This window comes from Varanus komodoensis, unplaced genomic scaffold, assembly GCF_004798865.1.
Source record: "Varanus komodoensis strain SLA01 unplaced genomic scaffold, ASM479886v1 scaffold7_1, whole genome shotgun sequence".
NCBI classification, from domain to species: Eukaryota; Metazoa; Chordata; class Lepidosauria; order Squamata; family Varanidae; genus Varanus; species Varanus komodoensis.
Window position 1 is genome coordinate 8,567,979 of NW_025336479.1, and position 23,109 is coordinate 8,591,087.

General features: G+C 45.5%; 1 protein-coding gene across 2 annotated transcripts in view; it reads left to right on the forward strand.

The window, feature by feature from the left end:
* Window positions 1-23,109, forward strand: part of ARHGAP44 (Rho GTPase activating protein 44) — a 115,280-nt gene that overhangs the window by 82,690 nt on the left and 9,481 nt on the right. For both annotated transcript variants that reach the window (XM_044453921.1, XM_044453922.1), the window contains exons 7-19: window positions 2,423-2,540; window positions 2,924-2,992; window positions 3,122-3,203; window positions 4,426-4,553; window positions 4,769-4,880; window positions 6,378-6,459; window positions 8,144-8,224; window positions 9,925-10,038; window positions 11,013-11,104; window positions 11,635-11,815; window positions 16,693-16,914; window positions 20,791-21,258; window positions 22,526-22,677. In XM_044453921.1, the coding sequence (XP_044309856.1) occupies window positions 2,423-2,540; window positions 2,924-2,992; window positions 3,122-3,203; window positions 4,426-4,553; window positions 4,769-4,880; window positions 6,378-6,459; window positions 8,144-8,224; window positions 9,925-10,038; window positions 11,013-11,104; window positions 11,635-11,815; window positions 16,693-16,914; window positions 20,791-21,258; window positions 22,526-22,677 (1,901 nt within the window). The remainder of the gene's footprint in view (window positions 1-2,422; window positions 2,541-2,923; window positions 2,993-3,121; window positions 3,204-4,425; window positions 4,554-4,768; window positions 4,881-6,377; window positions 6,460-8,143; window positions 8,225-9,924; window positions 10,039-11,012; window positions 11,105-11,634; window positions 11,816-16,692; window positions 16,915-20,790; window positions 21,259-22,525; window positions 22,678-23,109) is intronic.

The following is a 23,109-nucleotide window of genomic DNA, read 5'->3' on the forward strand; positions in this document are numbered from 1 at the left end:
CTGTACAGAGCAGCCTTTGGAAGCTGGACTAATGCAGGTGTGGGGAGGAGCGCCTCCCCCGTGATCGGGGCTTCCCACACTAGCCTGACAATATAAGCAGGAGCAGTGTGGGAGCAGCTTCCACACTGCTGCAGCAAAGCATCCTGGCCTTAGTCTGCCAGGCTCAAGCACCACATGAAAATAGGTGCCTCCCCTCCTGTCGCGCTTCTGAGAGGGTGGCTGCCGCCTGACATCTGCATTGTCTAAAAACAAAGGAATCATGCTTTTTGTTTCAGTCTCTTGTTTTTACACAAATGAAGGCATGTGCAGATTTGATCAACTGGAATGCATACTGAGTTTCAGTATTCTTACTCTTATTCGAATGTCTTAAATTCCCTTTCCTTAAAATAAATGAATAAATAACAGCCCAGGGCAACTTCCAACAGAATTATTCAAAGTTACAAAATATGAAATAGCCCCCCCCCCAAAAAAAAATCCCAGCGAAGAAACTAAACACAATAAATCAACTAAAGCATCAGTACAAACCATAAAGTGAAACATAGAAAGGTGAAACAGAGTCTGCAATGAAACTGAAAATTCTATTTGGGGGAACTGTGCCTTTTACTTCCTGATTCTCCTCCCTGGGAGATGTTGCACTGTCCAGATGTGCATAAGCAGTGGACCCCCATGACTCTCTGCAGTGCCCAGCTGTGTGCCATTTCATTCCTTCCAGCCATGGTTCTTTTATTCCTGAGGACCTTTTGACAGTCAGGGGCAACACTCTCCTGTCCTGCACTGGTCACCACAAGATAGAGGCTGTGAGCTCTTCCCTCAGCTCCATGTAAAAGTTATTTTCAGCCTCTGTTGTATACCTGTGTGGGTTTTGGCTCCCCTGCAATGGTACTTCTGATTCAGTCTTGATGGCAGACTCTTTCCCCCTGTTGTGTCTAGCAAGCAAGTTTGTGTCTTGAGGAAGGCTGACCATAAATCTGTAGGACTCCCTCTCCCTGCTGCCCCATGGGGCAATGCAGACCTGTGCCCCCTCATGGTTTCTTTTAAGGAGGCTTTCATCCAGGCCTTGATTTCATCCTTGGGGTCCTAAATGCCTTTCAGAGCCACCCAGATTATTCTTTCCACAGGCATTGCTACTTCAGAGGAGAAGGCATTTTATTTGAAATGCATGCAAATTCAAAATGACTGAGGCTGAGGCTGAAGGGCATGAACCTCAGAAGAGTGGGGCAGCATGAACTAAAACCCAGCAGATGCCTGAGGTCAGGGCAGGGGATGCAGTGGGTTCAGCACTGATCAGAAAAGGAACACTGACTTCATTTAGGAATGGAGGATGCTGCCCTGGATTGAGTCAGTACATCTGCCCTAGGATTATTGACAATGACCAGCATCAGCATTTCATGGGAGTAGGAAGGATTCTTCCATCGCCCTACCTGGAGATGCCAGAGATTGAACCTGGGCCCTTTTGCATATAAAGCAGGTGCTCTGTTATTGAGCCATGTCGTCTCCGAGCCTGCAGCACCTCATGGTTCCAGGCAGTCTCCCATCCAAGTGCTAACCAGGCCTGACTTTGCTTAGCTTCCAAGATAAAACCAGACACGGCATAGCCTTGTTTGTTGAGTGGGAGGTGACTCCTTTGCAGAACCATTGCTTTGTCAGTTTGGGTGGTTAAGGTCCCATGCTCTTTTGAGGACAGTTCCACCAGGAACTGATGACTGCTATGCTCCCTCAACTGTATGGGATATGAGCTATCCCATTAGGCAACCTGGGCTGTTTCTACCGGAGGTGGTTATTCTAAAAAGTGTAACTTTAAGAACTAGTGCGCAAGAGTGTTCTTTCTGTTTTCCCATCCCCTTTTCCATTTTTGTTCTGCCTTTTAGATTGCACGCCTGAGGGCAGAGAGTGGCATGTGTTTTTTCATTGATCTGTAAGCCAAAAATGATATAAATAGCCCTTTTAGAGCGGGGCTGAAAAGCTTCATGGGACAGACCAGAGGATTTTGACTCAGTCGATTAGAAAAGTGAAGTTAGTCCGAGTAGAATGACAGTAAAAGACCTAATGGGGTGGAGGGAAGTTCAGTTGATGATCTCAGGGTTTATTCCTAGCCCTTAGCAACCATGTAGGGGATTACTGATTCCTAAAATAATCAGTTCTTCAATAATTATTTGCCGCCTCTCTGAGAACAGCTGTCTCTGTCACTTGCATGACCCAGTGAAATAAATTGCTTTGCCTTCTCTTGGCTGAGGCCTGAGGTAAATGAATGCCCCCCTCTTCTCTGAGGAAAGCTGTGTGCATCCTGCCAGAAGGAGCAGGCGGTCACCCCTGGAGGGAGTTAGGTGCTTGTCTTGCAACTGCCTTTCCATCAAAGCTCTAACTTATGCACAAGTGCGTGGCTTCATGGGTTGCTAATGTAGTTATCTCCTTTCTCCTGCAGATGGCAGCAGTCAGCCAAGTCTTCAGGTTTATCAAGCAACTTGCAGCCCTCGGGTGCCAAAGCGGATGCTCTCAGGGAAGAGATGGAGGAGGCAGCAAACAAAGTGGAGATTTGCAGGGTATTGCTCTCTCCCTTTTCTTCTTCCCATGTCCGGTCAGAACCTCCTTGTATTTTTCAGGATGAGTCCTGGGGATGGCTGCAGTCCCACTGTTGGTAGTTCTTGGAAACCTAGCTTTGTTGATCCAATATGGAGTGTTATCTCTTGGGAAAGGAAGTGTTCAAAGAGAGTCATATTTTTCTCCGCTTTGCCTCAGACTGATGAATAGAGCTTCAAGCAAGGAGAATATTAGCATGAAAAATGTGATCCAATTAACACACTTTTGGGTCTAATTAGATTGTATGTGAATGTCTATAAAAGCAGTACTTCAACGGTTGTAGTATAGTGAGTTTGACTTGTGCACTTTCCCATCATGTAACTTTCTGTTTCTGTACTTCCTGCAGGATCAGCTCTCAGCTGACATGTACAATTTTGTGGCCAAAGAGATAGACTATGCAAACTATTTCCAGACCGTAAGTTTCAAAAACCATGGCTCTTGGCAGGCCCATGTTCTCCCTCACCATTCCTCCTCTGTAAAAATTTAGCAGCTTTCCTAGGATGTGAGTTCTTACTAGATGTCTCCTATTTTATCTCTCTCCCAGTTAATAGAAGTGCAAGCAGAGTACCACAAGAAGTCGTTGGCACTTTTGCAGAATGTATTGCCTCAGATCAAAGCACAGCAGGGTAAGTGTTTCACTTAGGTTGCCACTGTCCCTTATTCCACGAGAGGCACACCTGCTGAGGGAGCATGACTTCCATTCTGCTTCTCTCCATTCATAACCCAATATCAAAGGCAAGTGATTTTACTCATTAATCTACACCTTCCAGCCTGCTGACATTGGCTTGCACAGCAGACTGGGCAACAAACCATTAGTTGTCACCGAATAAAGTGGGTGGGGTGCAGCCAGAATTCTAAAAATGAGTCCTTTCCCAGAGTTGCTGCCATTTTATTACTCCAAAATGCTAGAAATCACTTGGGTTAAATGCTGAGCTCCCCAAAGTCGAAGGAAAACCCCATAAGGGCCACTGTTCCCCATGATGCGGACACCAGTCGTGAGGTCCTTCTTTGCAGAAGAGAGAGAAAGAGAGAAAGGACACGTGCCAAATGGAAAGGGCTGACCTTGTCAGTTAGAAAACGTCTTAATTTTTGTTAATGCTAATATAGCTTAAACTTTAAAACAGTAAGTTATGGTGTACTGTCTTCTGTGGGGCTTACTACTCAAGCAAGACTGCATCATTAGATTTTGCCCCTCCCATTAGCTTATGGTTTACATTAGAGCAGATGCTACATGGATAATTTGTCATGTTTAATTACTTATTTTATGCATTGATTTTAACTTGCATTTCACTCTGAATACTCCCACATAGGAGTTGGAAAAGCAGCTCATCAGTCTTTGATCACTTGTCTTCCAGTAACTGCCTTATGAATATATTATTTCCTGTAATTCTTCTTTTGAATTCATTTCAAATTATTGTTTAAATTTATTAAGACATTAAATTTAATAAAGTTTGTCTCTGTAAATACCCAGGAGTAGGCCCCATTGAATTCAGTGGGACTCCTAACTTGACATGTTCAGGTTTAAAATGGATTCTTGGTATCTCTTAACTCAGAACATCAATTAGAACTAAGGGGAGAGACCAAACATCCTCTTTCTTTAACAGCACTTAGTCATGTACATAAATGCACACACCATGACTGCCCATGAGATCTTCCGTTCTCCATGCAAAAAGCATGGAAGGGGATCCCTGCCATCAGCTGGGAACTTGCAGAAGGTTCTGGCTGCTCCTAAGTGTTATCAGGGGTGAGGGCAGTCAAGCTTCTGAGTAGTTCAAAGGAGCTTGCAGCTGGTGGGCCAGCTGTTTCCTGATTGTCTCTGGTCCCTCTTTTTTGGATTGCCTTCCACAGAAGCTTGGATTGAAAAGCCCTCCTTTGGGAAACCTCTGGAGGAACACCTAGCTGTCAGTGGCCGGGAGATTGCCTTCCCCATTGAAGCGTGTGTCACCATGCTCCTGGAGTGTGGCATGCAAGAGGAGGTGTGTATGAAGCAACTCTTGTCCCTCTCCTTGGGTCCTCTGCTTCTAAGGCTGGGGATCTCTTTCTTCTCCTTCCTTTCCAATTGTCTAGACAGTCTCTCAGGTAAGCCATACCCAGAGCAATGTTGCCCAGGATATATTTCTTGGCGATTGCAACCAGAGCTGCGGCACCTGTAGCATCTCTTTGGTTTTTGTTTCTCTTCTTCCATTTGCAGGGTCTTTTCCGAGTGGCTCCCTCAGCCTCCAAGCTAAAGAAGCTGAAGGCAGCCCTTGATTGCTGTGTTGTGGATGTTCAGGAGTACTCAGCAGACCCCCATGCGATTGCAGGTAAGCAGCTGGTATACCACTCTGACTTCACAGTGAACATTAGTAGCTTAGAAAGGTAGAAAGATCTTCCAGGGATAAATACAGACACAGAGCAACTGCCCGTAACCAGTTCACCATATGGAGACACTGACTGTGCAATGTGTGCTAAAGTGCAGCAATCCAGACAAGGAGGGGAGGTTCTGAACTTTTTTATGACAGCTCTGCTGCTTTGGAGAGAAGGCCTTACACATTTGTCCCCTCTCAATGCATTATTACAGTGTTTTGTCCCAATTCCTTGTTGAGAGAAGTAGCTGGTTAATCTTGTCTCACTGTCTTAAAAAACATATTCATACTGATCATGATATTTCAGAGAGGTCAATAGAATATCACACAGTACACAGAAGACAGAAATGTAAGGCACGTGATTACACACACAGCCAATACTGATGTACTTTGTAACCCACCAAAATCTAAGTGAAGATGCTTGGGAGAACATCATAAGTTCATGATAACTGCAAATATTTAAATCTTCCAAAATAACTCAACAGCAGTTGGAAGCAAACCTGAAGTTAGCATTTTTTATAAATTGGAGAAAAGGGTAGAAGAAATGCTTCCTCGACACAGGTCTAACTGTGAAACTACAGTTACAAGAAATGTGTTGCTCTCTCCATCCAGGCATGTGGGGAACCTCTGCTACTTAGTAAAGCCTATAGTCTTTACCTGATGATAAAATATTGGAGGGGTACACAACCCCTTTGGTGCTGAAGGCCACAGAACTATGGACACACAATCTAAAGGAGAATTGGTTTAAGAATTATGCACAAGGAAATCTGCCTCTCCCCAGTTGCTGATTGCCCCCAGTTGCCTCCCTTGATCATTAAGATATGCAGCAGAATTTATAAAACCAAGCCAAGTTTGAGAACATAAAAATAAAATTTGATGGCAGTACTAACTAAAATATAACTTTTTTATTTTTAAGGACGAAATAGGAAATAATTTGAGACTGTACTGGGCCTGGGATTTCCATTGACAGCAGTTGCATTAGCACACCAAACCAGATCTCTTATCTCTGACCGCTGACAGAGACTGGAGATAGGGGAAGGATTTTCCTTACTAGTGCTGGTAAGGGAAACCCCAGGCATTCTCAGGCTAATGCTAGCACTACCAAGGGAGCCCCTGGGTGGAGTCCCAGGGCTCTGCAGACTGGGAAGAGCCAAGGGCCATGTGCAAACCATGGGTTGCACATCCCCGGGAATATAATATTGCCGCATATTAATGTCCATGCAAGTGGCTAAAAAACTGGGGTGGAACACTTGAAAAGCTGGCCATTTATACTGGAATGCAGTTACTGCCAGACAGGAAGGATAGTGAGCTATGGGTAAGATTCTTACTCCTATCAATTAAGAACAGTTTCATCATCAACTGCTGCCCTAAACCAAAAGAAACATAGCAAGACTATGCATCAGAATTAGGGGAACGTTTTCTGTGTTGGCTACGTCTCTTCTGTGTTTCCCACAGGAGCACTGAAGTCCTATCTCCGAGAACTGCCAGAGCCACTTATGACATTTGAACTCTATGAAGAATGGATTCAAGCCTCCAAGTAAGTTCTTGAAAGGTTCAGGGTCAGGTTTTCTTGCCATCTCTCACTTTCCCTCCCAATATAACACTAGACTATCAGAGGAGGATGCTGTCCTGTAGATTCCCATTGGGAATTATTTATTTATTTGTTTGTTTAGAAAATTTCTATGCCGCCCCATTCGCCGAAGCCTCAGGGCGGCTCACAAAACATCAATTAGCCACAGTACCCTTGGTGAGATATACAGTGAAACTTCTCCTTGATACCTTGATTTGGCTATGTCCCATCAAGAGCCACATGATGCTGGGATGTATCAGCACTGGAAAATCTACTGCATCTATGTTTGTGGATTGTCAGGAATCCTTGCTTCTGCTGTCTGTTCATTGATGAAATCAGATTTGTCAATACTGCGTTCATATGCGTTTACATCTGAAATTTGGAGTTGTGCAAATTTGCAGGCCAAGTAGTGTGCAAGTGCCTCCAAAATGTTCAAATCCCAGGAAAATAAGTATTTTCACAATTTAGCCTATGGGAAAAATTCACACTTTTGGTCTGATTTGCACTTCATCTATATTTTTCTCTGACTAAATGTGCATAAAATGAAGTATTTTAAAAAAGAAAGAAAAGGGTCTTCAGGTCTGCAGAATCCATACAGCTAGGAAAAGCTGATCCACTGCAGAATCTGGGTCATATTCTTAGAAATTTGAACTAATTTGAATGTGTTGTTAATTTCTGCAACATCCCTACAAGATACTAATCCAGGCAGTTTGACATCATTTGCTTTGGAAAAGTCCAAACCCACAAGACCAACACTGAACACACATGGATATGTTACTTGAGAGCTTCATACTGCTCTCACCAGCACTTTCTGTGACGTTTGGAGGCACATTGGTGAGATGTGGAGGCAGGCTGCACTCTAACCCCTTTCAAAGCCACACAAATAATGTCCAACGTGCCCATCTTGGTTTCCAGAGGGATTTCTCTCCTTCCCACACTAACTTCCTAACTGAGAGTGTCAGTCACGTTAGTGATACTATACCCAGTGGCATTTCATGCAGGGTGTGATTTTAAGTACTTATTCCAGCATCCTAAATATTTCAGCTGACCGTGGCTCTGTGATGCTTGTGGCACAACTGCCCCCTCTTGATCCTAAAGAATGGGGCAAATAAAGACCCCTCCTTTGGACTGGAATAGAAACTCTGTACCGGCCCTGATGAAGGAAAGGGGGCCAACAGCCCCTGGTCTTACCCAACACTCTTGGCTCTTTAAGCTTGCTTCGCTCTTAAAATCCCATCCTAAACAAGTATGCAAAAAATGTGATCTGAGGCTTGTCACCCCTGATGAAGTGATTGTAGAAACAGGCCCCTTAGCAGCCATTACTTCGTGGCATGTCAGGTGAGCAGCAGCCGCACTCCCAGTGAGGGGATCTGTGAGAAACACCTTGGCAGCTTTCCCAGAAATGCCTGTCCTGTCTGCAGGTTTCAACTGCAGAATTGATGGGCGGTGAGAGAGGTGCGTCCCTTTGTGAGTGTCACTAGCTGTGCTTCTTTCTCTGCAAGAGCAGAAAGAAATGTGCGTTTGTGGGCACACTTGCTTGCATGTGTGTGGCCAGTTCAGATAGAGAATCCCAGGATATTTCATGTGCAATCCAGATCAACTCATGGCTCACTGCTGAATTAATCCTGGCCATCTTGTTCTTGCTTTATAGTATCCAAGACCAAGACAAGAGGCTGCAAGCCCTGTGGAATGCCCTGGAGAAATTGCCCAAGGCCAGCTACAGCAATCTAAGGCAGGTGCCCACATGCTGAAGGATAAGCCATCAACCTTGTTGTTTAGCTCTTGTTAGTTTGAATTTTATAGGCTGTCATTCCTAGAGAGAGAAGATTCTGGGTAGCAGGCCTGGGTTAAGGTAGAACAGAACACCAAAAGGGTCAGAGAGAGATTGTAGCGCTTTCCTAACATTTACTGATCCTTTTCTTTGGTTACATCCTCTTCCTTTTTCCTAGCACAGTAGCAGGGACTGCTTGCTTCTTTCCCCAATTAGATTGCCTTGAGAGATCTTGCATTTTCTGCCCTGGGACATGTCAGGAACAATTGCAGTGCCAACAGGCAAGATCACAAAAATGTAAGATCACAACCAGGCTTTGCAAGCTAACCATGAGTTCTGCAAACATCTGTCAGACATTCCTCATCTCACATGCCTTGTCTTGCAGAAAGAGTTCAGTATTTTTAGTTTCAAAGCCTGGCTAGGGTCAAAGTTGATCTTTTCTGCTCTGCAATCAAAGACTCAACTCTTCCCCCCCATTGCCAGCTAGACAGGTCTCCTGCATGGATGGGGGAGTGTGGGCGGAGAGAGAGAGAGACTCAAGAAGAAGCCTGCAATGCTCTGACCCATGGCCTGTGCTGCTCACCCCAGCCTCTTGCAGCAATTAGACTTGAGAAAAAGCTCTCTAGTGGTTTCAGTGGGAAGCCTTTCCTCAAGTCTAATTGGACGCAGCTGTACAGAAGGGCGACAGAGGACGGCAGCGTTCTTCACCAAACCAGGGACAAGCAGGAGATGGCTCAGCTTTATTGCTCAGTCTTCCAGGGACTGAGGCAAGTGGCACTTCCTCCCAGGATAGAGATTATGTCCTGCACGGCCTGCTTCATGATCAGCCTGGGCCAGATCATAGCTAAATTGTGTGCTCAGATGCAGAAGGTGTTCCGTGCTTGCTGCAGGATGCACTTCCTTATATTGACTCCCGGGTGGCCGCATTTATTCTGTTGGCCTTTAAAATCAGAAAGAGGATTGTCTTGACTAATTTAATTAAGCACTTTGTAAAACTATGGTTCAGGATTAATGTTAGTATTAGGCTTGCTTTCATTGTCAACACAACCATAATTGGACACTTAGGATTTTAGCATTTTAATTGTACTTTAGTACTTAATCATTTTTAAATTTAATTTGATTTAGTATTTAATTATATTTTATTGTGTTATTGTATGTATATGTTTTATTAATACCTGTGGGTACAACAATAAATTTGTACTGTACTATATGCCTAGGCCAAAGATGTAAAGACCTGGAAAAACCTCAGAAAAAGTGATAGTGGAGGAGAAGAAGAGCAGGGAGGAGAGAACTAGATTTTTTTCTTAAAGTACTGATGGTTTTTCAGAGAGATTTAGAAGATTTAGCTGTTGAAACCTTTTTGCCTGATTTTTCTGGTTCCCCACGAGCCTTCAGGTCTCTATCCTAGGTTCATACAGAGGGCTTCTGATTCTGGTTGTTGTGTAGATTGCATTGCTGAGCAAGATAAACTTCTCCACCTGGTGGCTGGTACCTGCAAATGGCAGCAAAGCATATTTCTTAGTATGTACCCTGGGACAAAGCACGTGCCGTGACCATGTATGGCAGGCAGGTAGCAGACATGACTAACCTGGTGCTAATGTCCCAGGCCACAGCTGCTGTACTTCTTCACTCTGCTTTAACTTGGTTGCATTCTTTTGCAGGTACTTGATCAAATTCCTGGCAAACTTAACGGAATACCAGGATGCAAACAAAATGACTCCGAGCAACATAGCGATTGTGCTGGGGCCGAACCTTCTCTGGCCTCAGGCAGAAGGGTAAGCAGCTGAAGTCTAGAGTTCTGCCAGTTTTAAAATACTAGTTAATGGAACTGAAAAATGCTGGTTCAATTTTATTACCTACATTTTGCAAGTACTTATTTAATTGCTATTCTTTGCTTGGCTTGCAACATCTGAATATTTCCATATCTTCAAAATAGTTTTGTCAGGGAATGGGCTACAAATTGAGGAAGAATGGAGCAAAGTATGAATAGTGGTTTTCAGTCAACGCATGTGAAAGGGACAAGTGGTGTAGCAAGGAAGGGATAACTGGGCTGGCTGCAGGAGTTCTTCTAAAAGGCCCTCATAAACACTTTTGCTCAGAGCTAAGTGTGCCTGAGATTGCAGCCTTAGATCACTTATGTATATTTTCCTGTAGTTGTTTCTTCAATGCAAGTGGCATTTGATCACTTACTTCTCATATAGTACCAAGTACCATTTCACAGGTTCTAGGATCTGATGCAAAACTCCACAGTTTTAACCTGGGCTTTCTGGAACTTAGCATGACAGCAGCTGTGATCACTTCCAGAGCTAGTAAGCAGTGAGCACAGATAGACACCAGTCTGTTCCAGAGCAGCAGCATGTCTTTCACACCCGGCAGAGTGTGACAGAGATTAGCCCTCTCCAGTAGGAACTGGGGAGAAAGAGAAGGGCCTGAGAAGGAAGCAAGCAAGCAAAGAAAGAAAGAAAGAAAGAAGGAAGCTGCAGGGCTCTGTTATGTCAAGTGGGACGCTGCCCTGGAGCCAGCGGTTGGAGTGGATGATCTTCTCTTCCTGGGGGTGAGGAACAGTTTGTGGGTGGGGCACGAGATGACCCCTCAGTTGGCCCAGCAGAGAGCCTGCTGATATGGGCTGGATGGCATCCCATTCCTTCATTTGTTTTGGCCCTCCTGGCACTCAAATATCTTATTTGCCTCTTCAGCCTGATTGCTGATCTTCCTCTATTCCTCTTTCCCTGCTTCCCATTTTTTCTAGAAACATCACCGAGATGATGGCAACCGTTTCCTTGCAGATAGTTGCAATTATTGAGCCCATTATCCAGCATGCAGATTGGTTCTTTCCTGGAGGTAGGAAACATAATTTCCATTTATTGCTCCGGTGCTTTTGTATGCTAGTGCTGGCTACACCCAGGCAAAGCAAGCCAGGGCAGGGCTGGTGGTGATAACCAGGCCTCAGATCGATCACTTGGGGAGCTGCTTACATCACCATCTGTTGTTCTTGTTAATCCTTCTCTTGTTGGCTCGCATTCCCCATAGTGTTGTTTCAATCTCAGCACCTGAATCTCAAATCGAGCACTGTGTTTCTCATCACCTCCTCCTCTGGGTGGTTCCAGACCAGTGCTTTCCTTTGTTTCTCTTGGCCTGTTGTTGTACAACACATTTGAGAACAGTTATTGCATAGGAAATTCCATAAGAACCTACCTGTTTGCCCGTCCCTGTTAAAAATATGTGTCTGTGTGGGTATGTAGGAGCGTCTCCCAACCAGGCAAGATCAGATCAGGCAAGACTAGTGCTTGCTAGTTCTTTTCCCATTGCCCCTTGCCTTCCAGGGCCGGACCAACAAACAATCAATGGCTCTTTTGTTCTCTCCAAATTAGACATTGAATTCAACTTGACTGGCAATTATGGCAGCCCTGTGCATGTGAACCACAATGCAAATTACAATTCCATGCCATCGCCAGAGATGGACCACGCTGACCGCAAGCATCCGGATCAGACCCGGCGACCGCTCAGTGTTGCCACTGACAACATGATGCTGGAGTTCTACAAGAAGGATGGGTAGGGGGCGCTTCTGCTTTGCTATGGGAGGAGTAGGGACACGCTGTGGGATGCACGCTGGGAAGGGCTGTGCTGGCCTGGAGTGCTGCTGTGCAACAGTAGTAGTAGCAGTAGTAGTAGTGTCCGTGTTTCGTAAGAGTGCAAATGCTCACTGCCTGGTCACTAACATCCCACCCTGATCCTGAGCTCTTCACCTTCCCCAGGCTGCCGCCTTGTGGCCTCCTTAAAAGGGAAGGGGGCTGTAGTGCCTGCCCCCTGCCTAGAGGCCTGTCTGTGCCTGGCCTCTGCTAGCCGTGCACCTCTGTTGGACAAGTCGTCCCCCATCGCGAGGTGGGAAGGAGCAACCTTTGCTAAGCCAGCGAGGGCCAACAGAGTACAGGACAGGGTTTCCTGGGGATTGGAGGTTGAATTTGGCAGCTCTGCTTATGGTCAGCTGACCAAAACGGGCCCTGGATAGGTCCAAGAGGGGACTTTTCCAGGTTGAATTTTGTACATTATGTACTCAGCAAGTATGCAGTATGCACACTAAAGGTTGATCAGCAGGTCAATTCATGTTTGCAGTAAGCCTGTCAGTGCTTAAGTGATAGGTTGCAGTCTTTGTCTGCCTGATCACCATGTTGGGACATTTGCAATTTTTTCATCTGAACCTAGCTGAATAGAAGGCCAAGGGAATTTGGTCAGGTTTGCCATATGATTCCCAAAGCTCTTTCTTCTATGACTCTATCTCCTGCTTCCTTTGCCTCTCAAAGGCAGTCCAGGAGAGGGTGCAGAAGTAAGTCTGGGCATCATGATACCCACGGGTATCATGATATCCACTGAGATCAACTGCTCAGGCGGCAGCAATTTAATGAATGATGAATTCACTCTCTGCTGTGGTAAGACCAGCCAAAGGGGAACAGCATTGTTCATGTTCTATTTGTCCAAGCATATATAATATTAGTGGTGCTGCTCTTTCAGTATTTAGTTCTGAGGGGCTGTTTTTGGGAAATCAAGAGCATTGGCAGCACCTGATAGCCAGAGGTTGTCAGTGGGAGTGGAGAGACTTTCCAGCTTTACCATACTGGAGTCCTGCTGTCCTTGCTCCTATTCAGCCCATGAGTGTTACTGAAAATTCATTGTCTAAGAAACATCATGCTCATTTTTTCCAGTATATCTGGACATGCATGGGCATATACTGGGATCTCTGCCATCTTCTGGGACGTGGGCTGGTAGTGTTACCACTTTTGATAATGGAAATGCTATATTGTGCACTCAAGTTGTATGATTTGCCCCAAGATAGCCCTACTGTTCTCTTGTGGCACTGAAATGACAATTTGCACACATTCAAAATCTGGTGCTGATTTTGACTATACAAAAAGAGAATGTAAATATCTAAAATGGTGCAAATGCCGTTAATTGTAAATACTTCTTTGTGTCTGCATGGATAGAAATCTTTAATAGCACAATCAATTGTGTATTAGGTTCCAGTCAATGAACTTTCTGCTTCTTAACTGATTAATTAAGATGTTGATTAAATGCATTTTGTAAAACAATGAAGAAGGTCTCTTCTTGAACATATTGGAAAAGGAGGCCAGGGTTTGGATTGGTGATTTATTTATTCATTTTTAGTGGGCACTTAAAATTAATGAATGAATCCTTGGTAAAAGAAAGCACCACCTTTCATATTGCTTTTCCTATCATGTTTTGGTATATTAAAAGGTGATGATAGTGAAATGAGTCAAAACTATAGTTTTAAAAAATATTAAGTTGATTGTCCATTAGTCTTGGGAAAGTTCCAGTTTTAAATTACATATTTACATTGACTTAACATTAAGGTCCTTTAAACTTTGTCATAGCCACAGAGGAGCCAATTTTCTGTGGGTGGCATCCATGTAGTTGCAGTAAGGTTTAACCCAGATTGGCAGAGCCATTCAGTGTGAGAGGGGTGCCAGTCCACCAGAAAGGTGCATGTAATTAAATCCCCACTGATGAGGCATTTTAAATGTTGCTGAGGCCTTGTCAGGAATCACCCATGACAGAGAATCCCCAGCTGCCGTGCTGCTTAATGTTAAGGGGGAAATTATAATAGTTTCCTGCTGCATTACAAACTCTCTGCCAGATTATTTTTGACAAGTTCTGCTCAGGGAAGAGGGAAATGGCATGTGCTTTCATAACTGGCATGATGGCTGGTCCTTCATCAGTTCCAAGACCTGCAAGTCATTGCTTGTGTCACCTCTAAAAATGAATTCTCAGGCAAAACTTAATCTGCAATTACAGCACTAATTGAATAATCACACTTATATGCAGTGCCAACCTGTACATCTTTACTAGATCCAATGAGACTTACTCCCATCTACATATGTATAGGTTTTCAGCCTAATGGATTGAAAACGTACAACCCTATGATGTTCAGGGTATATTATTTTACTATTTTACTTACATTTTCTCATTTGGTTTATTGTTCTTCTCGCTTTCCTTGGATTTCCAAAGCTTTAACTACCTTGCACACAGTCTATCCTGCATTAAAAAACAACCTCCTCTCTTATAACCTATATCAGTTTCTAAGAATGGTCCACTCTCCAGACATCAATTATTAGCACCTGAGTTTGCAATCCATGTATGCTAACACACTTTCCTAGAGAAGGAATAGAGAACATCCCCACCCCGCAAAAAGTTTATTGACCTACAGGAAAAGTCAGGTGGGAGCCGCAGACAGTGACAAGCAGAAATCAAGTTGATGGCAAGAGGTGTTTACCACATTGCAAAACTGGAGAGCACCCACTCTTTTTGCCCCCCCCCCTTGAAATAAGTCTGAGGGCTGCAAGTTCTGCACCCCATTCTTGTGAGCCTTTTGAGAACAGGAGTTGAACTGTTTAAGGGTTACAGTATTTTACTATGCCGTTTACTTCTGTTTCCTATTACCTATGCTATTCTTTAGTAATTCAAGGTGGAGAGGAGAGGTCCCAAGGTTTTGCCTGAGTGAGAAATGTGTATTTTTTCTTTTAACTTTTGCATGATGCATGGAGGGAGAGTGCAATTCTCTATATAAAGCTGTGTCACGTATAAGGAAGACTGTGCAATGCAAGTATAACAGAAGTCATAGGTGGGGTGTTTCTCAGATGCTACAGGTGAGCTGCGGTGGAGAAGAAAAGATACCAGAGAGAAAGTCTTGATCTTGGTGCAAATTTAACTTGGGAGATGATGTAAGCCCACTCATGGCATCCTCTGCATGTGTGAGCATCCTATGTTGCCCAGTGCTGTGCTTCCTTCAGATATCAAGTCTTGGCTCTAACTGACCAAATCGGTTTTACACTTTGATCCCAAGAGAAGAACCATTAAGACATGATTAAGTCCCTTATGCACACTTTCAAACTGCTTTATCTCTTCCCCCTCTCATCCACCTTCTCATCTCTCTCCCTCCCTCTCTCTCTCTGTCTCTCTCTCTCTCCCTTGCTCACACTCACACACACACACACACGCACGCACGCACACATTCACATACCAAAACAAACAGCATAGTTTTCGCCAAACCCTCCAGTTCCCTTGGGCTCTCCCTTTGGCTAAATGTCCTTCATTTCTACTTAGTATGGTGCTTCTCTGAAACTGAATGAGCTTGATCCCCTTGCTTTCCCAAGCTGAAGTCTTGGACCTTCAACCCCTTATGGCAGGAGGAGAGGCATTTGGCCTTAGTCTGTGTTGCACTAATGTCTATATGTTTCTGTCCATGCAGCCTTAGGAAAATCCAAAGGTATGGTATCCTCTGGGTCGCTCTTGGGCCATTCCTATTTCCGGTGTCAAGACCCAGTCAGTACAGAGCACCCACAGCCTTGCCAGCTGACGTCCTCCATTGCCACCTTGAGTGCCATGGCAAGGCCAGGATCAAGCCAGCTTCTCCCTAAGTACAGACAGAATAAAGCCTGTCCCTGGAGTGCATGCTGAACCTACAGAGCTGCCATATACAGAGCCTGTGTTGACAGGCAGCGGTGCTCCCAGATCAGAGACAGAAGCCTTTCCCAGCCCGGCTACCTGAGCTCTTCAAGCAGAGGTGGTGGAGATGGACTCCGGGGCCTTGTGTATTCAGAGCATGTGAACCAGCTCTGATCAGTAGCCCTTCCCTTCCCCTCAGCAATTTCTTTCCTTTTTTTTTCTTTTCTCTCTGCTGCAGTTTATCAAAAATGCAAAGGGCACTTTCCTTCCGCATTGGAAAATAGCTACAGTTGTCCGGGTTGCACAAGATGAAATACATTGCCCCAAATTTTTAAGGGGTGTCTTATATTTGGGTTGCAGTTCTTTGGAAAGGCTTTAGGATTCCAGGCCTCCTCATTCTTGCTCTGCCCAGGAGTGCCTTCCTTGGGTGTATGCCTTGCTATTCTTGAAATGCTTGCTGTGTTTTGTGGGTTGTAAGTGTTCACTGGGTATTACAGCTGTTTCCAACCCTAGCAAGTGAAGTCTTAATTCTTATGTAAGTAATTTTCCTGCAGTGATATAAAATTCTTTGGGCTGAGGACTGTCTGTACTAATGGCCAAGCTGCTCCTTCCTCCCTAATGGAGTGATTGTGATAGCCAAAATCAGAAATGTGAGAACTTTGGAGGGACTGTCATAGGGAGAACACATCCCTTTATCATTGCTTTGGACTTTAGAGGGATCAACACGAGGTTCCATCAAGTGGAAGGCACGTGATCTCTCCCTCTGGCGAGATGAAGCCTGTGTTTTACATGCTTGTGCCCCCTTAACCATACATGCCAGCCCAGGGAACAGGAGTCTGTCCAAGCTCCTTGTACACCTGGATGTCCTTAGGTGGTTTCCCTCTTTTCCCCTGCCATGAATGTGTGTTTTTATGCTCTGTATATTGCTTCCAAGGTGGTAAGGGCATATCTCTGTGTTCCCCCCACCATAGCATGGGCGTCCGGGTGATGGACACCTCTTGGGTGGCTCGCAGAGGCACCTCCGTAGTTCGTAAGGCCTCCTCCACCCCTCCTGCCATGCAGCCCCCTGCTCCGCCTTCTGACCTTGCTGCTACTCCTCAGTCACCAATTCCTGAGCAATCTCTTGACATTTCAGCTACTCCCTCCCCTACTCCAACTAGCTTCGGCTTCCCACCAGGGGCTGAGCAAGCAAGGTAAGTGCTGGAGGCAGCATGCATTGCTGCCACCCTGTTCTGTGGTCCTGAAGTCTCTGTAAATACGTCTGCCACTCCAGCGCCTGCATGGGCTCTCTTTAGTTGTGCTTCAGCTTTCACTCTTTCACAGTGTGCAGATGCGCATATGTGTGCGTGCGCGCATGTGAGAGAGAGAGAATGAATGAATGAATGAATGAATGAATGAATGAATGAATGAATGAATGAATATTCAGGCACAAAATAATGCAGCTTCCTGCAAATGTAAGCAACAGCCACAAATACTCAGTCCCCAAGAACATAGACTGCAAGGGGGCTTGGCACCAAAAATGAAAGTAGATTTTTCTTGTCCTCAATGCCTAATAGCTGCCCCTCTTGTACTAATGGGCTCCTTCAGGGAATGAACAACCCTGCCTGTTTCTTCTTCCCCCATCTGTTAGAACACCCCTTTATAGAGCCATTACAACCTCCTTACATGATAATGGCTTATTCTGATTCAATCATTCCTTAAGCCTAGATTTGGCTTAAGTCCTGCTAGTTTCCTTTTTAGGCTGTCCATGTCTAAACCAATGAAATTAACCCAAATTTGCCTGAGACTTCTCTATACCTTAAAGCCCTTCTTTTCATTGCTGGACAGCTGTGCAAAATGAAAACCCAGGTGGTGCCACCTTGAGGCCAAATGGTCACTATGTTGTTCTTTTGGTCCTACAGCTCCCGGTGCGAGTTATTTTGTGCTATGGATTCACTCATTGGGTCAGCTTTGACAAGCAGGCATCTTAGCCATGTTTGCCATGATCATGTGTGCAAAGAGTAGGGTTATCCATCAGGCACCATGCATATGTTTCTGGTCAGTGCTTCTGCCATAGATGTGCTCCCTGCTTTGTATCAAGCATGGAATTAGATTTCTAATGCATTGCATGTCAACAAGCTCACTAGAGTGGAGGCAGCGAAGGCACATGGGACAAACCATTTCAGGGAAGGGCCAAGATGATGCACCCACAGAGGCAGCTGCTTTCCTCTTTGTGTTGTATGCTTTCTCTTGAAACAGAAGGTGAGACTTGAGCAAAATCGGAATTGAGCTCCTTGATTCTTAGGTAATTATCCTGCAGTTGTATTAGGAAGAACAGACGTCTAGTCCTGAAGTTAATACTTTTCTGGCTTCTGTGCTTCAGCAGTGGCCAACATTTACCCTGCTCTACAAGATCTGTTGTTTGCAGCATTTTCCTTTTATTTCATTATCTCTTCTCTCTTTTTCCCTGTTGCTTTCAGTTTTCACTGCAGATTTCCCAGACTTGTTCCTGGCACCATTTTTTATACTTTGTGCAGCTATATTTTGCACTGATGTAACTACACATTAAATTTCCAAAATCCCCCCACCCTTTGCTCACTGTGCATACCTATTGCCAGCATCATCTTCATCAGTAATAAAATGAGGGCACGTGCCCTGCTTTATGTCCTCTGTTAAATTTGACTTGCAGGGAGTAATCCCATCTATTCTTATGTGATGCAGGCGGTGCTCTGTTGTCACTATCTCATTTACCCCTGCTACAGTCAGTTATTTAGAAATGGACTTTGCAACTACTTGTGGGGAAATGAACAGTCCTCTCCAAGTTGTTGCAAGAACCACCAAGCAACATATTTACAGCCTAGGTCTGGGCAAAAAGCCTGCAGCCCTGAAAATACCTAGGAGAGGGAAAGAGTCACTACCATCCTATTCCCCCTGCTGAAGATCCTTGGAACAAGGCATCCTTGGGAGAAAGCACAAGAGATCTGTGGGACAAGATATCTTCAGCCAGGTGCTCTTGTGTCCTCCGATAGATCGTATAGGGGCAGAAATACACTGCAAAGTTTTTCCCCCTCATAGGGAAAGGGTGTTCTTTGCAAGAGGTATGCATTATGCACACTTGCACCAAACAGATGTCAGGGATTTTATGGGTACATCCTCTTTATTGCCTTGCGCTGTTTGCGCTCTTTTTTGCCGATTGTAGACATTTGCACAAGTCTGCTACTTCTGGCTCCAAAGAAGTCCCATGCAATTCAAGGGAGTCTCCACTGAGTCCCTTCCCCCCAACACACACGAACACCTGACTGCCTTTTTGGCAGCTGGACTTCTTCAGCCTGGAACTATCTGTGTCTCTATCAAATTTGGCTACAATTACCACTGAGTACAATACTCTGCTTACAGTGTCCAATTCCTCAATTTAGGTCTGTAGGTGAATGAGTTTAAAGGGTTGAACTGGGATTAGCTTGAAAACCAGGGTATTTAAGACCTGTACCTTTAATATCTATACTGTTCTGTTATTAGTTCACAATAGCTAGGGAAAAGAGAAAAAGGGATCACAGTCCAACCCTTGAGATAAGGACATGCAAATTCATTAGAACTCATTCCATGCTTTCTTGCTGTCCTGGGATTGAGGTATCCCTCACCTGCTAATGCATACCTAGCACTTCGGAAGGAGTTCAGGAGTAGCTCTGCAAACCCTGTCCTTACCTGATTTTGCCATTCTGTATGCCATCCTCCTTCCTTCAATTCTTAGATCAGTAGTTCTCAGAGCAATACTCTACTTATGGTACCCAATTCCCTAATTTAAAGAGGCAGCATATGGTACTGTGTATAGCCTGTGAGTTATTTTTCTCTTTTGTGGTGAATTAGTTTGCCCTTGAGTTATGAAAAGGCCTAAAGTCTTTTAAGTACAGAACCTCTGAACTGGAGGCAGACACACACTGCCTTGGATCCCACTATGGTCCTTCTAGTGGCCCCAAGCTTGTTCTTCACAGCTTAATGAGTTGCCAACTCAATGCCAACCCCTCGTTCCCTATTTCCACCATATGAAGACCATTTTTTCTTTGTTGAGTGTTGAGTGTTCCCCCATTCCCACATCTTCTGGCCTTTAAATACCTTTCTGCTATATTCTCAGTACACACTTGTTTATAGTTCCTACACTGCCCGTAAGCCAAACCTCATGATCAGATTTTTCTTCATTAATGCATTGTTTGTTGCATCTATCTTGCCTTTCCTCCAGAGTGGTGTAAATACTCCTCCTCTCCATTTTATGCTCACAACACCCTTGTTGGATGAGGTAAGCTGAGAGTCAGTGTCTGGCCCAAACCCACCCTGTGAGCTTCAAGGCTGAGAGGGAACTGGAACCCAGATTTCCCAAGTCCCAGTACAACACATCAACCACTAAGCCACTCTGGCTTTCCAAAGTAATGGATTACTGAAAAATGTTTTGGCTTCATCCTTATGTTGAGAGAAAGGCAGTTGTTGGACTGCTTCAGCAAAAGTGAAACCAGTCAAAGTGATTTGGAAAGATTGTCATGGATTGGTGAATAATACCCACAGGTCTAAAGTAAAAAGGGTGTAGGGTAACCCATTAATTTTAGTAAATAGTATGTGAATATAGAAAAGTTTTAATGTGTGTACTGACAATATAATAAAAGGGTATCTAGAAGGATACCTATCAGCACCACCCCAGAAAGAAAACCACACCAAACATCTGGTAGCTTAAGTTCCTTTCCACCTTTTCCCCAACCACCAATTTAGAAATCAGGACTGCCTCTGGATCACCTGCTTGCCAGGCAGCTTTGCATGGGCTGAGTTTCTGGCTTCCAGAGCCTGCTGTTGAATTTCCAAGGGGATGGTCCCTGAGGAATGCAGCAGAAACTGGGTACCTGGCACCGTGTGCTCAGGAATGAGCCCAAGTGTGCCTCAGTTTGGGACCCCCCTCTGTTTCCTGGACTTTTTGGTTGTTGTTCTCCTCCTCGCCCCCGCCCCCTGCTTTTGGGCTGTTTTCGAAACTCCTGTTCAGTTCCTCCCTGTACAAACGCTCTCTGCTCTCTTTTTTTTTTCCTTTGTTTTGTTGTTTTGGACATTTGCAGCACGGATGGTGTGTCGTCTAGTTGGTCGGATTCCTGTTACATCTACCCATCCCCCGAGGACGACAAGCCCTCCCCTTCGCCCTGCTACTCCTCCTTCCACCCCTTCCTCCCCAAGCCTGGCCCTTGCACTAGGCCCGAGCCTCCCATGCCCCTGTCCCGGTGGTCAGGGTTCAGCCAAACTCTGCCTCCCCCTTCGTCCTCCTCCTCCTCCTCCTCTTCCTCCTCCCTCTCCCCTCAGCAGCTTGACATTAACTCCAACCCCAAGCCGTACTTCCTGCACCTTCCTAAGCAAAGCTCCCTCACAGAGTCGCATGGTCCTGAAACTAACCTCTCCCCCATCTACTTGAAAAGCCCCCTCCCCTTCTCCAAACCCGATCCTCCTGGCACTCCTCACAGCCCCTATGTGTCAGTCTCTCCCCCCTGGGTCAGCTGCACCTGTGCCAGAGACAGAGGAGCCGGGCTCGCTAGGTAAATAACCGCTTGTGTGATGTGGTGGAAGGGTGAGCACTGCTTGCCCGCCATGTACCGGAGCGTTGCACGGAGGGCTGGGATCCCTTCGGCCTCACGGCGCCTCGGCAGAGGAGCGAGGCCCTCCTGTCGGCCTCCACTCGGAGGCAGCGGTGCACCAGGGAGCGGCCCTTCTGCCCACGACCGACCCTGCAGAGGGAGTGGCGCGCCAGTGCCAAATGGCTCTCGCTCAGCAAGAAGCCTGGAGAGGCCTAACGGGACTTTCAGCAGCCTCCCCAGACAACAGTTCCCAAGATTCCTTGGGGAAATCGTGCCAGCCAAATTGGTAGGCAACCAATATATGTCTTTGTCCTTTGGATAGACCTTTAATCCATGAGTAGTAGTAGTTCCCATTCATTCCACCATCTCTTTGGTGCAGAACATAAACCTATCCCCCCCGCCATGAGTTGCAAAGCCATTTGCAACTTACATGATTTTGACCTTTGCCCCAGGCAGCTGAGCCAGCCCACTAGGTTCCTGCCGCCTTGAAAAGCTTGCCTAACCTTAAAGTGTGCCTAAAAATACAGTTAAATCAAGTAAGTAAAAAATGCAAGGACACAAGAGACATAAAGTGTGGCCTGGTAGACTTTGATTCCTTCTCCTCTCCAGGTTTCAAATGCAGTTAGTTGCCTGGTCTGGCAAGCTACCTTGAGTAGCATCTGTCTCACTCCAGGTCATTTTGGCCTCCCTCTTAGCCCCACCAAGTAAAACCATTGCTGGCTCTGCAATGGTCTGGGCTGCAGATCAGCCATCCCAGACCAATGACCATCAAGTGATCATTTGTAAAGTGAGTGAAGTCTCCAGAACCTCAGACAACTGTTTCAGCCACCCACCCCTCCCATCATGAGGAAGATATTGTATCTCCCCTTCCCCTTCAGATTGTTTTCCGGGAAACTGCTTCCCTCCATTCTTGCATTGTCTCATTGCTGTGCACAGAGTGACTGCGGGGGCCACAATGCCGTTCATGTGCTAGTCATGCTCCGTCTGCTTTGAAGGTGGAGGTGCAAGTTTGCTTGGAACTTTGGGCATGTGTTTGGGAGCAGAGCATAAAAGCGCTTTGCTTTGCAAGCATCATTTGGCTTACCTTGGCAGAGGGTGGTCAGCATGCACCCAGGACTCTTGCCAGGAGGAGGAGGAGGAGGAGGCTGAGGGGATTTTGCAGAAGGCAGCCTTCTTCCAAAAGGGCTTACGACTCTTTCCTTCTTGCCCATCCTTTGTATCTTTTTAGCGCACTAAAAACCAAGGAGCTCTCTCCAGTGTCTGGGCAGAAAGGCAGCCCGGCATGTGGCCACATGGTGCCATGTGGTGCAACGGCACAGCAGCCGCCTGGTCCCACACCGCAGCTGTCCACAGAGCAGAGTCCCCACACTCTACGGAAAGGTATGCAGCACTTCTGAACAGAAGGGTGACCTTAGCAGATTCAGACAGGGCCTCATTGCAAACATCTCTTCTATTTAGCACACGCAACCCATACTTGGATTCTGCTGATGGGTAATCCTACTTAAGTCAGGACTCTTGTTTTCTCTGTGGGTGGTTGCAGCTGTTTTCTTAGGACTCCTTTCTGTTGTCCTTATAAGAATAGCTAGGAAAATGCAACCTAGATCAGAACTTTTATGTACTTGAAAAACAAAGAAAATTGCCAAAACAAGCAGGCTAGAGAGTTGAACTTGGATGGTAAGAAAAGCTGGCTCAAGCCCTACCTTTGGGCAGAGATGCTGCATGCTTCAGAATATCAATTAAGGTAGACAGGAGTGATCTGGTGAAGTTGTTTACTTGGACTTCCAAAGGGCTTTTAACAAGAGACTTCAGAAC